At 34.6% G+C, this 18,693-nt stretch overlaps 2 protein-coding genes across 5 annotated transcripts in view; both read right to left on the bottom strand.

Annotated features, from left to right (window-relative positions):
• The window catches only part of LOC145267176 (uncharacterized), a 78,192-nt gene extending 77,934 nt beyond the window's left edge, over positions 1–258 (bottom strand). For both annotated transcript variants that reach the window (XM_080123236.1, XM_080123235.1), the window contains exon 1: positions 25–258. The gene's annotated coding sequence lies outside the window, so the exon portion shown is untranslated. The remainder of the gene's footprint in view (positions 1–24) is intronic.
• The window catches only part of LOC145267175 (uncharacterized), a 496,153-nt gene continuing 477,484 nt past the window's right edge, over positions 25–18,693 (bottom strand). For 2 of the 3 annotated variants that reach the window (XM_080123233.1, XM_080123232.1), the window contains 2 exons: positions 5,596–5,739; positions 25–258 (listed from right to left, as the gene is read on the bottom strand). In XM_080123233.1, the coding sequence (XP_079979359.1) occupies positions 161–258; positions 5,596–5,739 (242 nt within the window). In that variant the 3' untranslated portion in view covers positions 25–160. Of the gene's footprint in view, positions 259–5,595; positions 5,740–17,772; positions 17,945–18,693 lie in introns of those variants that run through there. The other variant, XM_080123234.1, reaches the window with a different exon arrangement.

Here is an 18,693-nt window from a genome sequence, read left to right as displayed (position 1 = left end):
AATGCTTGAACAACCTTCACCAACCATCATACAAAACCCATCAGACAACATCTCTGAACTGTAAAAATAGTTTTCCCAAGTCATAAAAGCAAAATACTGATTGTTTTTCTTACGGAGATACATTTAAATGGTCAAAAATTGAACAATGTGTATAGCAAAATCAATGTAAACATGTACCAACCTTATCGAATGGATCTTTGCTTTTAGAAAAATGTGCAACTAGAGCTTCTGCGGCTTTGGATACTTCTGCCAACATGGCTGTTGAAAACAAAAAATATGAATGGCAGTCAAGCACTATTTAACAAATGATGTTTATCAATTATGCAGTAAGAATTTGTACACTGAACTTTATTAAAAACTGAAAAATCTATCATAGTACAATAAAGTCACAATAACTGTTTAAAATTTGAGAGGAAATTTCGTGCAAACACCAAAGTAACATTTACAACCACTCTCCCATATACACAAATCTGTGCACTGTCATTGTGTTTCATCTTTTAAAATGACCAATGTCTATGCATGCAAATTACCTATAAAAACTCAACTCTGAGCTCTGCCACTCGACAAACAGAACATGGTGGTCACTTTGAATTCAGTAAGTGCTTATCTTCATCATCACACAGGTTATAGTGTGAGGTGTGTGTTGAGGGAAAGCAATCATTTACTCGTCTGCAATGAGATGGTGACATCAGACATATTGAGAATCTGAATCAAACAGTGGAATGAGAGCGCTCAACAAAGTCAGACCCGCTTTTCATCCTCAGATGAGATACTACTACTACTTGCACTGGATCCTGGTTCTCAACATTCATTGTTCTCTGATCATGCATTGCCATTATTATCTCCTGGTGGCACCAAACTGAGTCATAGAAGAATGTCTTCGGTATGCCATATCCATGGCTACTGACTGAACTGGTTATTCCGAGAATGCAACTTGTTCTAAATTTCAATGTGCACTCTCCAAAATGATTCCCCTTTGTTATACTTTGAGATTCTTTGGTGGTATACCATATAGCCCTTTTATTTTAATTTGGAATGAATGCAACAGATTTGGGGCAGACATATTAATCCTGGGGCGTGAGTGGGGATGGCATATCAATATACAACTTAGATAAAAAGATTGCTCTCTTGTACAGCAATCCATTTTATTGTCCAATGACACCTCTCTACAATACCATTTCCAGATTGTCTGTACATGCAGCACAGTTGGAATCAGATCTCCCATTTATTCTGAACTGGTAATTGCAGAGGGCTTTATTGACCAAGAGTTTGATGGGCAGATCACATTAAAATAACTGATTAACATTCCTAAGCCTATGAGGAGCCTTTCATTATTCATGAATCACCATCATTATTTTGAACTCTTATAAATATGAAACAACTATTTTCAGAAATCTTTTTCAAATTGTGCAATTACCATAACATTTAAAGAAATGTGTTTTTTTAATTTTTATAATGTCAATATTTTTCAAACATATACTATTCTCACAGGTATTACCTCCTCCTTTGAGGGTTGTAGTGTAGTTAGGGTTTGGTCTTTTGGAAAAAAGACTAGGAGAAACCAGAATCAGGGAGAAAATTCAAACTATGCAATGGACAGTAGGGCAGGTCGATTTTGGAACCCCGGTGAGGCAATGGTGATGATAGTTGGGGTTTGACATAGAAAAGACCTACACAAAATATTTTTCTCAAAATCGTTATCTTTGCTTGAGGAAATGACTTTAAAAGTTGAAAAATTGAAGCGATTAAAAGTTTTTCGGTGAATTGTTAAGAACGTCCCGTCATCCAAACAATCCGTACTGTTAAGAAAATGGAATCATATTTAGAACTACATTTTTAAATAAAACGAGTGAGGATAACGAATTAATAAAATAAATATTAAGTGTAAAAGCAAAATTATGTTTTTTAAATAATAACGACCAAAGTTCACTTTTTCATTTCAGGAACTTTTTTGGGGTGAAAACATTTTAGATTTCACCGTTGCAAAACACGCTCCTTATTGATATTGAAAATTAACGTTTGTTTATTATTTAATTTGAAAACATTACGATTTAGCCTTAATTATTTCGAAAGGAAAAACGAAAAAGACTTGTTTAAAATATATATTATTATATTTGAAGTGTCTGCAGTGAATTTAAACATATTTTATCTTATTTAATTTGTTTTTCTATTAGGTTGGTGCAAAAATAATGGCATTTTTTGACGTTCAAATGAACGTCAAAAACATTATTTTTGCACCAACCTAATATTTCACATCAAATTCTATTTGAAATTTTTATTAAAATATGGTAACACTCCAGTTTTATATTAAAGCAAAAAAAAATAAAATAGTCCATACAATTTTATTCTACACATTCTTTACGAAGCATAACCACGTAAATCTTCAAATTTTTCTACTTAATAAAAAATACTTTGCAGAAAATTAGTGTCAAATTTTAATTTTTTTATTTTTAGGGAGTAATTGTTTTTAAGCAGTGTTTTTCTTCTAAAATTATAGTTTTAAAATCAGATGACCAACAAAGATTAATACGAGTAAATAAGGAAACTCCTTTAAAGGTTTTTCGTTATTTGTGCATCTATGTTATTGTGCTAAAATAACTTTATTATTTAGAAAGCCATTCTTAATATGGGAAGGAGGTTGCATTATAACTATTCTGTACTTTCACCTAAAAATTTAATAAACAGAAATTTCATAAAAATTAAATTTAACTTGAAAATACTATTAAAAATAGCATAGTAACATAGATGGACAAGCACTGGTTTTTCAAACTCTAAACACTAAACACTCGTTTAAAATGGCACAGCTACACCAAGAATGAATCTCTTTATGGATAAATTCATGTTATCGAAAAAGGAGGTAAAGTCTGTGAAAAATGTCTACTATGCGTCTGATTTGGTTTGGTCCTCTCTCTTCAATACACTTAATTCAACTCTACCAAGTTTTTCATTATTTCTTATAACTAGCGCTTATTTTTTTACGTATGAAACTGGAAGATAGCCTAATACAGTTCAGTTATAATCCATTTATTTATTTTACTTTTCAGATTAGAATGTCAGTAAAAGCACGACGTTCAGTTTTAACCCGTGGTTCACAAAATTTGCTTGTCCACCTTGTCATTTGGATGAAACAGCACCCCCAACTTAACGACAAGCCATCCAGTTTAGTTATTTTCTCAAAAACAGTTATCCCAACTTAAAAAATAGTGAGATTTCTAAGTTAATTGCCAAGGAAATAATTAGTATTCGGCAAGCAGTCAATCCACAATTGCCCTTGTTACGATAACATTATATAGGACAGAAGGTCAATATATTTTGCTATAAGGGGCCAAACAGATTGACAGGAAATCTCTTGTAGCAATCAAAGTGAAAAGAATGAAGGAACAGCGAGACAGACTGTTTGATATATCTTCTTGTAGCTGTAAACTTTCTGTCTTGAGATGTGATGACTTTGCAGTAAAGTGCAAGACTGAAACTTGTCAAATAAGGCACATAGTCTACACTTGTCCTCCTAACAAGGAGGTAAAATTAATTCTATAGATTCACCTGCAATTATGTTCCTTTTTTGTGAAAAATAAAATAATATATTGGTATTTATTATGTAATCTGGCTCTATTATTAAACATGCAAATTTTCCAATTTTCAGATTCCACTAGAAGAACTGCCATTTACAGCAATTTTTCCTTTGGGGAAACTTTGTATCAATAATTATCAAGATTTGCCTCAAGTAGAACTCTAAAAAATTAGTGTCCCTCCCGATCATCATTATCTGACAGCAGAAGAAACAAATAATTTAAGTGTGAAGACCAGAGGCTATTTCTTGTAAAGAAGTTAGCTTAGAAAATTGGGCCCTTGAATCAAGGAAGATGGCTAACATAAGCCACAAGGTTAATGTGTTTATGGACCAGAGGTGTCTATCCTCAAACACTATGATAAATTAAACATTTTGGTCAAATTTATCATCCAAGTGTATGCAGTTAGTTGGTTTGAGATCCAAACCAACAATTTTTTTTTTAACCAACAACAGTATATTTTAATATGATTCAGAGAACACAACAGTTAACTGAAATCCAAATTACTGTTTTAAACTGTTTAAAATATAGTGCTTTTGCACTACTTCCGGAGAATATAATATCGATGATAAACTCAGATGAATTGGATGTGAGAGAAGAGGGCATTCAAACGATTTTGTCCATTAGGTAAATAAATATTTATCCATTAAATTTTATTAGTTTTCTTAATTTAACCAAACAATAGTTAGTTTTATTCATATTACATCGCAAAAATATAAAAAATAAGTGTTTTCAAATAATTTTCTTTTTTTGTATTGTTTTTTTCCAGAAATAGTGAACAACTAAAAAAAGGATGAAAAAGATTACTGCTATCAATTTTTCAGCCACACACTGGTCAAATTTGATTGATTTTTCTCAAAAAGTTGTATATGGACAGGAAGCAAGACAGACACATTATTACAAAGTCATTGTGCCAGCAAATTAGACCTTCATTTTCCTCAAAAGGAAATTATACAGAACAATTTAGTTCTATTATAAGTTTATATTATTGCCTCTAATAAAAAATTAAAATACATGTTTCTGTAACTTGTATCAAGTTGTTATATTGTGTAATACATCTCCTCATATCTTTTTGAATTGTAAAATTTAAGACTTAATTGCTAATTACCTTTTTTTACAATTTTTGTTTAATCAATGCAATAAAAGTTTAGATATTTTGAAAGTTGTGATTCATAATTAAAATTATAATTCATGTATTTATTTTTCTTTCAAGAAAATATATCAATTTTAATTTTTATAAAAATAGTGAAATTTCAAAGTCAGTGTTGTGAAAAATGCTATGAAAATGAAGGATTTTTCAGCATTTTTCTACATGATTTTTAAAATTAAATGCTCAATTTTCTGTTCAAGATGGGAATCTAAATTTTGGTATATGTTCTTATCACATCAAATCCCAACTATCATCACCAGTGCCATGTTGATTTTCTGAAAAAAGTTGCAAATCGACCTGCCCTAATGGACAGTAATGTTGAAAACAGCTGAAATCTTAAGGAATATCCATAAGTGTAAAAACTAATCTACACGAGTGACAAATGCTAACCAGATATATGGAAAATGCAACAAAAGTAAAACGAAAAGATGCAACCAAGAAAACTGAAATCGCAAAATTGTAAAATCATTTTACAATTTTGCGGTTTCAGTTTTTCACCACTATCACCATCTCAATAAAAAGGAAAAAAAAATTGTAGTGCGGGTATCGACTGGCACCAAACCAAATAGGGTCAAGAAGGATGGGAAAGATGAGGAGAGAAAGCATTAACAAGACCATCACTGGATGTGTGCGACCCCTTAGAAATGTCACCAAGACCCAGTGAACACCACCAGCTGTTGTCAGTGAACAATGCAGATGACCTGTGCGAGAACTCGTAGTGAGTGAGATAAGAATAATAATGTATAAATTTATGATACAAACATTATGAACTAATTTGGGTCCTTTAATATCAATATATATTATAGTATATCTCTTAAACAAAACTAGAATGAAATATTTGATCGATCATCCAAAGTGCAGTGGAAAATATTTTACCTGTTTTCTTTTCCAAAGGACTTTTTCGTTGCATGGCTCTTTGTGGCAATGATTGTTGATCTGCTTGCGAGCTTTCAGTTGCTTCCAATGTTTTTTGCACAAAATCTGCGTTTTGACTTTGCAAACTGCGAGGAACTGGGAAAGCTAAAATTAAAGAATATCATTCATTTTGAGAATGTAAATTTTGGTTATGGTAGGCACTAAAAAACTGAAAGTACTGAAAAAGATATAGAATGTAAATAGGAGGAAACAATTGTCTACAAACATCGATTATGTCTGTTTTACATGCTAAAATGTGTTGGATGGCTTCTAAATCAATAACCAAATTTTTAAAAGTATTTAAATATGTTTAACCTATGTATCAGTTGTTTACTATCAAAACAGTTTAGACCAAAAAATATCTGCCACAAGCATTTTGTAAAGATCTATGTGACAACATTAGATATAATAGAAATAAAATTTTGGTTTGGAATACCTACTTATATTCATTTCCCTTTTAATTTCCCCCCAGTCCCAATACTCCACAATTCAGACACAAGACAATGAATGGATGATAACTACTTGTAAGAATGAGTTCACTTAGCTATTCCAGCGGATCTCCTTGATTATCATCTGAGACAACACTTCTGTCCATTAAGATATCATCTGCAATGTGTTTTGAAATATGTAAATAAAAAACTTTGTTCTCATGTAGTAACAAGTAAATAGAGACTTATTGAAATTAAAATTTCTTTTAATAGTGCAGAATATTACAAAAGTTATCTATTATTCTATATCATGACAGCAGTGTATGCTAATATCAATAATATATTTTATTAGTTCCATCAATTTTCCTTGTATTCCTAATTTCAGCATTAGAAAAAGAATTCAAATGCTACTGTAAAAATATTTTAGAATCGTGGGCATTAGACATTAGAATTTAATGTCTAATGCCCACGATTCTAAAATAATTTTACAGTAGCATTTGAATTCCTTTAAATAACATGTATAGGCATCCTCATCCAACCAATCATTGAATCTGATACACTTAACCAATTTAATTTATGAAATCCAAACTTATCATTAAAATATAATCCTGAATCATATCCTTCATATATTTTTTAAAATCCTACTTCCATTAATTTTTTTTTAAATAAATAATTTGATTATTTGGATTATGATTTGCATAGTCATAACGTTTCAGCTCATGTAATCGCCAACTTCCTCAGGTGTATCTTTTCAAACTTTGAAGTTTTATATTGAACTTGAGAACCTGTATGGAACTTCAAACTGCATCTTATTTAATTGACAAGGGTACATTGTTCTCATTTCATCAACCAAGCTTGTAGTAAAGATTGAAACTATTATTATCATAAGGATTGACTATTTCTGAAAGTTAAAAGCTCAATACTGATGATAACATTAATACTTGTGCATAGTCATAGATGCTGGCATAAAAACATTCTACTTCAAATGACTGGTTCAGTTTAAAATTCCAAGTTTATTGGATTAGAAGTTCAAAAAGATGCAATTGAAGATTGTTAATTGATGGTCAAGATCAGAATGGTCAAATAATATAAATTATGAATCTTTGCCTCAAACATGTATGAAACATGTATAAATGATTGACTATTTTTTAGACTAAATAACCCTTTAAAACTTCAGTATTTCTGACAAAAAATGCAGATGCAACTACAAACAAAATAATTTTTAAAGATTGACATAGAAAATATTTTAAATTGGATTCAACATCTACTTTCCACTGATGATCAGCAGGATACACTACTCTGCTGAAGATGAAGAAGCACAGACATGTGTAAATTACAACATGGCAACATTGAAATCAACTGACAAAAAGTAACCAGTAAAAATGTCACAAGAGATGCTTTCATCACTCCTAGTACAAGACAGTAAAAGTACAATTATTTCTAATTCAATTTCGACTTTCATTTTTGAGGTGTGAAAAGTGAACATTGCATCATTTATAATAGCAAAATTGCACTGATGAACAATTTTTAAAGTATCAACAAACAAAACTGAATAAAATGACAATAAATATGAACATTCAATATAATTCTATACATAATGATTTTTGTCTATTTTTAAAAACAATTTCAGCTGCAACTTACTTCACTACACGCCGATAAAAATGCTGATATGTTCAATTTTGGTGACAGAAATAAAGTACCAAATGTCATAAACATACTAATTTAAAAATCATATATGCCAAAAACTATTAAAAGATCTGGAATTTTGCATGCCTAATCAATACATATTGTAGAATGCTATATCCAAATGTCAGCGCTTAACACCATGAATTTCTTAAATAGTATCTTCAAGAAACTAAAAATTTTATGTAGTATATTTCACTTTGTTTACCATAGCGATGTAATTAATTAAACGCACATGTTCAACACAATTTCATTTTAATAAAAGTAAGTACTGCATGTATCAACGCTAGAGTTATTTATACGATTGGTATTTCTTTGTGACTGTTAAATTCTTTACTTGGCACTGATCACATTGGTTCATTTGAGGTGGTTTCCTAACCCCTTTCCCAGTCAAACACATATAGAGAAAAAAACTTCAGTTGTCCTTCTTCAATGCTTGTGGCACAAATCACTAGTTTTGTGTTGTTTATTAAATTGTTAGGCGAAAGTACAGACTAGTCAGAAAAACACTCTCGCCTCCACAAGTTAAGAAATGGGTTTCTAAAAAGTTCTCTGCATAAACACTATTGTTTTTTTATTGTTTTAACATCTTTATTTTATTTTTGTATTGGCTTTTTTCAAGTTAACACTGATTTCACAAACACATGTTTACAAATGATTTATTTCTGGTTTGTGTGCACTGCTCTGCTATATGTTGAATGCCCAGAAAAAAATCACTTCTGATTAAAGCTTACCAGTTTTAAAATAAGCAAACAAACATGCCTGTTTTTCAGAATAACAGTATATTTTTATTTTTTATCATTAATCAGAAAGGTCTCTTTCCTGGCATATATGTGAAGTAGAATGATTCTCACAAACCAGAACTTTTTAAGAGATTTGTTCATTTTTTTCATACAATGATTTGCGATGCTATAAAATTCCTACCTTAACAACTTACCATTGGGGACTTGTTCAAGAAACTGTCCAGTTACTGAATCCATTTGAAGGAATCACCAAAGAAAAAAGCCACTGAACTTCAACCATATCAATGATAATACCTACAATTTTAGCTTTGAGGTTATTTCTTTCAAAAGCTGTCCAATCTAATTCTGATATTTCTAATTTTAATGGAATCCACTGTTGAACAATTCAATGAATCAATGGAAACAAGATTTTCATCTTATCTAAATTATAAAAACTTGTGTCTACTTTTCTAGATCCAAATTTAAATTTCAAAAGAATGACATGGAAAACACTAAGAATTGGATTCTACATCTTCTACTTTCTACTGATGATGATGAAGCAGAATCAATAGAATATACTTCTTCAATCTCTGTTGAGGGTCAAGAAGATCAAGTGAAAGTAAAACTATCTCTTTCAAGTGTGTTTGATTAGCTTCAAATAAGCCTACAGTAACAAATCCAAACTTAGAGCAGATAGAAGCTGAGTTAAACTTGGAAACTGCAACTACGACAGAAATACAAGAATCACAACCTGAACTTAAAAGGAGTAAATCCCTTATGGTTAAGTACACAAATGAACCATTATGTAGCTTTACTACTTGCAAGAGGTGATGATCTATTTCAGTGGTGGAAGTAGACAGGAAACCTTACCACTGCTGAGTAAACTGGCTTCAAAATATTTAAGTGCGCCATCTTCATTTTGGAGAGTGAGAGGCTCAAGTGGTAATGTGTATACATCTATGAGGAGCAGGCTGCATCATGAGAATAGAGAAAGTCTAATGTTTCTACATTACAACTTAAAAGTATACAGCTTTAAATACTGAGGAGACTATGGGAGCAGAGGAGGCAAGTAGCTAGAATAGAAAAGGAAGTAAAGCAGCAGCAGGTGCAGAACTTCAGCTTATAGTTATTTACTTAAAGAATTACAATTTGTACTTTGTAGTTGGTTTGTAATTTCTTTTTCTTATCTAATTGTTTAATTATATTCATTTAAGAATTAGAATTCGTATTTTGTAATTTTATTTAATAAAGACAAAACGTCATAATAGTGGCCAGACACTTAAGTTAAATTAACAGTTACTATGTTAATGTGTCAAAACTATCTGATGGGTCACTTGGCAGTGATGAAATGATATAAATTTAATAGGAAAGAGAAAAGTAAATAATCGGTCGATTAATCGGTACACCTCTACCAAACATTTTATCATTTCGTCTCTAAACTTGCGATTCATGTTTTTCATTCAACCATCACACATTTTTCTCCTGAGGATAAACTTTTTCTTTACCTTATGAGTTTTCTTCAGTATGAAATTGCAAATAACTGGTTTGTGCCGTGTCACAATTTCTTCACCAGATCAATTACTTTCACATCACTAAAGAGCTTTCTGTCCTTTCAACAGATTGTTTGAATCATTACTGTACCACATTCATATGTAAACGAGATTTTTTCAAAAAAGAGTCTTTGCCATCAACATTTCAATTGCAAAACCAAATTCTAAAATTATTTCTCCTGAATTCCTATCATAATATTCATTTTCTCCATGTACACTATCAAAATCATCGGGGTTTTTTTTTTATCATTCAAATATCCTGCCACAGTAATTTCTTCTCATCAACTATTTACTAGTTACTGCAATAAGTATTATAAAACTCATCTTTTGAATGTATAGATTACATTGATAAACATCAAAAGTAAATTGCCCGACACTAAAAACAGAAACATAACTTGAAATAGGTTAGAAAATAGTAAATTAAAAAGAAAAACATTAAATCCTATTTACATCCTAAAACCAACACAAAGTCAAGTATCTCGATTCCTTTGTGTTCTTAAACCAAAAGAAATGATTGATTGTTGAATTGCGCCCCCGTTGTATCAAAGTACCTGCAGAATGTCTTCTAGGTTCCTCCTCTTCTCTTTTTTCTCTCCCAACAATCGAGCACAGCATATAATAACAAAACTCTAAAGCATGTCTGACAGCACTGACTTCTGCCAACAATCTGCCCCTCCTCTTAACAACACAGGCTTTTTATATCGCAAAATCGTTCACCTCTATTTGCATATTCTTCTAACTCACGTGATCACTACTCTATAAATAAGAGTCTTGACCGTTTCTTTTCTTTCTTTTTATTTATTTTCGGTGACCGACCCGCACGTGGTCTATCCAGGTAAGTCACGCATTTCTCCACACTCCCCCCTGATCTCATGATCACAAACAGGACATGCGGGCAATCGTCGTTGGCGGGTACTCCTTCGAAGAATCGGGGGCAGCACTTCCTCATTGCTGTTTTCTTCATTACCACCATCATTACTACCAGTCTGTTCCATTATCCCGTCTCGTGGTTCCATAGGCGGTGTCTCACAATCAGGGCAGGGGGGGCAGTATCCGTCTTTGTCGGGTACTTCTCCGAAGAATCGGAGGCGTCATCTCCTCGGTGTGCTCCATCATCCCTTCTCGCGGGGTTTCGCAATCACGGGGGGTGGGCAGCATTCGTCTCTGTCGAGTATTTCGATGAGGCATTACTTCCTTGTGTCCATCGCTCTCATCACTATTGTCATCGGTATGTCCCATCATTCCCTCGTCTGGTTCTGTTGGTGGTGTTTCTATGCTCACCTGAAGGGGCAGTAAGTGATCAGGATCATCTCTGAACGGTGTGTGATCCTCCTCATCGTCCTCAGAATCAGAAGAGGTATAACCAGGGCGGATATCTTTTACGTGACGTGGTATGCCACCAATAAACATGGTCTGAGGACTTATGATTTCGTCTATTTTTCCCCGGAAAAATTTCGTAGTGCACCCAGCATTCGGGGGTTTTATCCAAACAAGGTCTCCCACCTGATATGGTGTATTGACAACACTCACCACTGATGGTATGGCATCAACTCCTTTCACACGCTGTTCATATTGGTAAATCCCATTGGCTGGTGCAGTTACTGGTGTTGCATTGTCCTTGAGTGTTATATTATACCAGTACACAGCTTCTGGAATAGAGCACTGCGTCCTGGCTGCAATTCTTTTGATGGTGCGGTGACACCGTTCTGCTATACCATTACCCTCGGGATAATATGCACACCGATAATGCATTTTAATCCCCCATTCGTGCACGAATTTCTGAAATTCTTGACATCGAAATGTGGCGGCATTATCACTCAGAATTTCAATCGGGGCACCACGTTAAAAAAAGATGGCTCTCAACTGTCGTATAATGCTGGCTGCATCCTGTCGTGTCAACAGGCGCCATATTGTGAAACGCGCCGGGCCACAATCCGTCATGGTCAAAAAATGTTTGTCCCCATAATGTGTTATGTCCATCCCTACTCGCTGCCAGTTGCCCTCCACCTCGAGCTTCTCTTTTTGCCATTGGGATGGTGCCGGATCAATTCTCTGACACTCTTCACACGAACATATGGCTGCTTTCACTGATGCTTTTATAGTTGCAGGACATATTCTTCGGACAAAATATGCAGTCCTCTGAATTCCAGGATGTCCACTCTGCTGGTGTATCATACGGATCTGGTCAGGTGTTAATTGATCCGTTACAGTCGCGCATATTTGTTGTTGAAGATCGGATCCCTGCCTCATTGCAGCGATCCACCTCTTTGGTACTCGAGTCAAGCTATCAGCCAAATTCTGCATCGACGAGACTAACATAATGTCTACCTGCAAGCTGTATTCGTCAACTAGACGCTTAATTATTGCTAGTCTCCTTCGTACTAGCATTTCACTTGCAGCTCTAGTCTTAACTCGATTCTTTCCAGTCAAGGTGTCGGTTAACCAATGGTAAACACACAATGAGTCAGTGTGGAGATGCACAACATTAGTCTGCCATTGCAATGCGAGATTAAGACCTTTTAACGTGGCATCAAGTTCTGCCAGATTTATATGTTGGGCATCATTTTTCGGACGAAGCCAGCATGCATCTTCCACAACAACACCTAGCTGCTCCAACACGACACCTGTAGCCAATGAACTTGCGTCAACCCATGCATTTAGTTCGTTTCTAGACACTTGCCACTCACCCCGGGCAGGGTCATTCCTATGCACTCTGGACAACATTTCAGCCATCATTTGTTGGAGAGAATCATCATCCGCAACATCGTCCCATCCTTTTGTTACTGTAGTCACTCGTCTTTTCACCACAACATACCCGTGATAAGCCATTGATGGTCATAACGCCGACTGGGTTCCTCCGCCACACCGGACAGCAATGGGCACTAACTATAGACCGGGAACACCCCGTGTCTATAAGTGCTGAACACTGCACATCATCAAGTTTAACGCTAATGACAGGCAATCCTGTGTTTATTGGTTGGCAGGGGGCAAGGGTAGCGATAGTACCTTGCTCCCAACTTCGTTTCCCGAACAGTTGCGAGATATGTGCCCAAACTTATTGCAGCGATAGCATTGCACTGGTCTCTTTGATTGTGGATATACACCTCTCCTATCACTCCGGCACTCTTTAGCAAAATGATTGGCCTCCCCACATTTATAGCACACTGGGGTGGCATGCTTATTACTATCTGGAAGAGAGTCCACATTGCCTCCATGTCGAAAACGAGCTGCTGCTGCAATTGGTTCCTGTTCCTTACAGATGTTTCGAGCTTGGGCCAATAACTCATCAGTTGACAATTCATCGATTCTTGATGATGCCCGCAACAGTTTACTGACCTCCTCGGGTAGGCCTACCAAAAAAGCACAGCTTAATATTTTATCGTTGACCCCACCAAACGGTACAGATAATTTTCGCAGGTCGGCTAGGTACACGTCGACTGTTTCCTTGGGTTGAAGTCTCCGGCTCGTGAACTGTTGCCACGCAACAAATGGATCTGTACCAAACGCTGTATACAGGCTCTGCTTGATTTCATCCCAGTCTGGTTCATCCCCGAGTTGTTGGTAGACTGCATAGGCCCCTCCGGTTAGCCTCAAAGGGATAACTGTGGCTGGTTCATTAATTTTGCACAGTTTACAGATTTTCTCTGCCTTCTCAATCCATTCGACGACAGCCGGTCCAGTGGTAGATCCGTCGAACTCGGGTATTAAGCGAATGTCGAATCTGTCCATTGTTAGTCACCGCACACCAAGTGCCGAAATAGCTTAAAACCAACACAAAGTCAAGTATCTCGATTCCTTTGTGTCCAAACACAAAGTCAAGTATCTCGATTCCTTTGTGTCCAAAAGAAATGGTTGATTGTTGAATTGCGCCCCCGTTGTATCAAAGTACCTGCAGAATGTCTTCTTGGTTCCTCCTCTTCTCTTTTCTCTCTCCCAACAATCGAGCACAGCATATAATAACAAAACTCTAAAGCACGTCTGACAGCACTGACTTCTGCCAACAATCTGCCCCTCCTCTTAACAACACAGGCTTTTTATATCGCAAAATCGTTCACCTCTATTTGCATATTCTTCTAACTCACGTGATCACTACTCTATAGTCTTGACCGTTTCTTTTCTTTCTTTTTATTTATTTTCGGTGACCGACTCGCACGTGGTCTATCCAGGTAAGTCACGCATTTCTCCACACATCCAAATAACCATAAGTTCAAATTGAAGGAAATTCCACTATATTTACCCATTTTTGCACGCTGAATTCTAGGCTGATCTGTGATGCCTACTAAAAAACTAGTTTAATATAACATTTAATCTGAACATTACTTCTAATTCTCTTTCCTTTACCTTTCAAAAGGTGCAAGATTAAACTAAATGAAGGTTAAATAATAAATAAATAAATAAAGGTTAAATAATAAATAAATAAATAAATAAATAAATAAAGGTTAAATGTGTCAACAAGTTTATGACAAAAAAATTACAACAAAAAAAAAAAAAAACAGACCGTTTGGTTTCAAGTATATAAGTTTTTATATGATTTCAGAATAAAAATGCTTACTCGTTTTTTTTTTTTTTGTTTTTTTTTACACAGGCAGCACCACATTATCAAGGTCAAGAGGCCACTCGAGGATAAGGGTTAAAGAGTGTACAGTAGAAATTGGACAATATAGTAATCGTTAGTAATAGAAATTCGATAAATTTGTTAACAAGTGGGACGGCTCATTAAGAACTTGTTTACGTTAGATTTGAAGACAACCATATTGTAGTCAGCTGGAAAGCAGGAAAACGGAAGGCATGCACTTCTAAGAAAGAAGCTTTGTTCATGGAATCTACGTTTAGGTTTAGGCACAGATAACAAGTGGGGGGGAATTATTGATAGTGTTTTCAGCTAGATGAGTGTTTCTTGTGAAGGTTTGGCGAGGGAGGACTATAGACTGAAGCTCAGTTGAACACTTTCCATGAAAATAATGATACAGCAGAGACAAACTCGTAACATCTCTTCTGTGAGATAGAGGTTGCAGGGAAAAGAAAAGGACATCCCCTACAAGGCTACAAAGTCTATTTTGAACTCTATCAAGGCAGGACAAGTCTTTTCTAGCAGCTCTTGCCCAGATGTGGCAACAGTATTCCATCCTTGGACGTACCTAGCTCTTATATAGATAGAGAATTGCATCAGCAGTGAGATATCTACTGGATCGATAGAAGGATCCCACCATTTTTCCAGCGGCCTTGGCAACAGATTTGATGTACCTGTTCCATTTAAAATCAGGAGTAACGGTCAAGCCCAGATAACACAAACCACCAGTACTCAATGCTTGCTTTCTTAAGGAGATTTTTCTATATATTTTGATCACATGCTGAACTGGTTGAACCCTATTATAAAACAAGTGATAATTACCTTTTGGAGTGATGATAATTTTCTGTCCAGCAGAAAATGAAAGTTCACCACGCAGATTGAAATTGTAGTGAGTTTCATTATATTTATCCATTTTTGCACACTAAATTAGATGGCTTCTACTAAAAAAACTAGTTTTGTACATTTAATCTGACCATTATTTCTATTTTTCTCGCCTTTCAAAAGGTGAGAGATTAAACAAGAAATAAAGGCATGTTTGTCTTTTTCACCAAGTATAAATCTTTATATATACATACATGCATACATACATACATATATATTCACAAGAAATAAACGTTAAATGCGTCAACAAAAATGCTGACAAAATAAAAATTATGCTAAAAAAAAACAAAAAAACATAGAATATTTGTTTTTTTATATAGCATTTCAGAATAAAAAAACTTAAAGTTCAGTTAATCAACGTTTGTTTTCCTAAGGAGGTTTTTTGATTTATTTTGGGTACTTATGCAGAGAAGATACCAGATTGATGCCAAAGTTCCACTGGCATTTTCCAGCAGATAACACAAACCACCAGTATATGCAGAAATGCTTAACAAATGAAGTTCTAATTATTAAAAAAAAAAAAAAAAAGAGGCAAATTTTTTAATAGATAATGTAATTTTCCAAAATAGATGTTTTTTTTTTACGATAATGCAAAAAAACAAAAAAACAAAAAAAAACAAATCAAAACAGCAAATGTTAAAAACCTTTTTATTTTCATTATCTTTGTTAATTTTTTGGGCCATTTTTATGGATTTTTTTTTTCAACTGATTTTAGGAATTGGGAAAAAATGATCAGAAATTGTTTGGGAGATTAAAGTTTTTTTTTTTTTCACTTAACAATTTAATAAGATAGTGTAAGAGTTTGTTGCATTTCTGTAATAAAGAGTAACAGACGACATCACTGACAAATTTTCTTTAGCCTTAAGGGCAGATGACAAGAACAGAGAAAGAGAAGTGCTAGAAAAAGTGGAAGAAAGTTGCTGCTCAATAGGGTAGTAATCAGCTATCTGGTTCAATATGGAGACAAAGAGATCTTGTCCAAACTTCTGTCTCCATATGAACTCTGTGAGATAGCTGTCTACAAAGTCCCTGTTTATTCCATACTTCTTGTTTCTTTGCTTGACCTCCTTCCACATTCTCTCTATGTGATTCATTGTCACCTTAGTCGTCGGGTCAACGAATTGTAGTGTGTGGTTAACCGTTTGGTGTTCATAGTCTTCTCCTCCAACTCTGTCGTATGCCCTCCAGCAGTCGGATACGGCAGTTGTTTCCGGTAAAATGTGTTTTGTTTTTTTTATTATTGGAAGGAGAGTTTCAGCATTTGTGTTTGATACGGTAACTAGGAAACTTTCTCTGTGGGTTGTATCTGCTGAAGAGCTATTTGAGAACCCTTTCTTCTGTTAAAGAAATATTCTCCACTATTCGCCTTGGGCCTCCATTATGCAAAGGGCTTCTTAGAAAGTACTCTGTGCATATATCTTGCATGAAGTTCTTCCAGTTTGTAATGCACGGAGTTGATGGCACACTCATGGCATACATGTTTTACAATCACCTTTTTGTGTGACCACAAGTATCAGGTTGACAAGAAAGTTCTTGCAATTTTTAACTTTTAAATTCAGATGAATATATCTTGGCCCAAACAAAAATTTATTGATTGAAATAAGCACCATCAGAATAAACACACTTTTGTCGTTACAAAACAAGTGTATTTATTCCAGTAATGTCCTGGTGGCAATGGAGTTGCTGTAGGCGTTTTTGATATCGCTTAGGTTTTTGAAGCATTTCTCACGTGGAAAGTTGTTGAGATGCTTGAAAAAGTGGTAGTCGGTAGGTGAGAAGTCTGGAGAGTATGGCGGATGAGGCAGAGTTTCATAGCCCAATTCATTCAACTTCTGCAGGGTCAGTTTAGCAACGTGCGGTCAGGCATTGTCGTGGAGGAGAACTGGGCCTTTTCTGTTGACTAATGCTGGGTGTTGTTGTCATCCATTTGTTGACAGTACTTTTGTGCTGTAATGGTTTCACCTGCATTCAAAAAACTATAATGGATGAGACCAACTGCAGACTTCCAAACAGTTAGCATGACCTTCTTTTGGTGCAACTCTGGCTTTGGGAAGTGTCATGGAGCTTCGTCAGTGTCTAACCACTGAGCTGAGCATTGCAAGTCACAACCCGGTCAAGAAACAGGTCATTCTTGTTGCGTAAAAGAAGGGAAGATGATACTTCATAACAGGATTTCTTTTGGTTGTCGTTCAATTTTTTATCAGTTTTTTGTCTCTTTTCCATGGTTGAAAATTGCTGTATACATTATGTCTAATTCAGAAACAAGTTTTCAAACCGTTGTGTATGGATTGACTTTGACTAAAGCTCTTAATTGATCATTGTCAACATCTGATGGCTGATCACTACGCTCATTTTAAAGACTTGTTGCCAACACGAAATTTCTTAAACCACCATTGTGCTATGCGTTCAGTAGTGGTTCCTGGGCCAAATGCTTTGTTGATATCGCAAGCTTGTTTCAGAAAACTTTCAGCCTAGCTGGAATTGAAATAAGAAAATTGTGTAAATTTGTTTTTTTTTTCCATCTTATATTCAATGTTCTGAAAAGAAGACATAATTATTTTAAAACGATTGTAATTTAAACGATTAGATAGAGTGAAAAACTATCTTTATAATGATATATAAAGTAAAGGTTTTATAACGAAAATTTATTTGAAATCAAAATTAAAAATTCCGCAAGAACTTTCTTCTCAACCTAATACATGAACTTAATTATATGAAAAATTTCTAGTTTGGACCATGAGAAAACGTCTCTCAGTAGAACACAGTTTGTGTCCTGCATTTTGAATTGTGACACTGCCATGCTGTTTTTGTTTTTATTTTGCAAATAGCAGGGATGCTCACAGGTCCGGCAACTTTTACTTGTGCCAATTAGTTTTTCTTTCTAGCAAAATTCTATTACTTTTTCCAACGATTGTAGTTTTTCTATCTGCGATAAATTCATGGCTAATGATGTTTTCATAAAGTTGTCAACAGATTAATTATATTTTTGTTACTAGAATTTCATTAGCTAAGGCATATCTCGGTGGTTTATGCTATCTACTGAGAAATATCCATGGAACTTCGACTTTGGCCTAGTACCTTACAGTATTCCTGAAGTCCACAAAATGGTTATGTTTGGAAAAAAAAAAAAAAAAAAAAAAATCATCTAATTAGTTACAATGTACAATTAATTCACTCATTTCTATCAAAGATACTGCCCCCCCCAATCAACTTGCATTGTTTTT

Source organism: Euprymna scolopes, chromosome 42, assembly GCF_053919585.1.
Source record: "Euprymna scolopes isolate OS-2025 chromosome 42, ASM5391958v1, whole genome shotgun sequence".
Classification (NCBI taxonomy): Eukaryota; Metazoa; Mollusca; class Cephalopoda; order Sepiida; family Sepiolidae; genus Euprymna; species Euprymna scolopes.
Note: the sequence above shows the minus strand (reverse complement) of the source record. Positions and strands in the feature narration are given on the sequence as shown.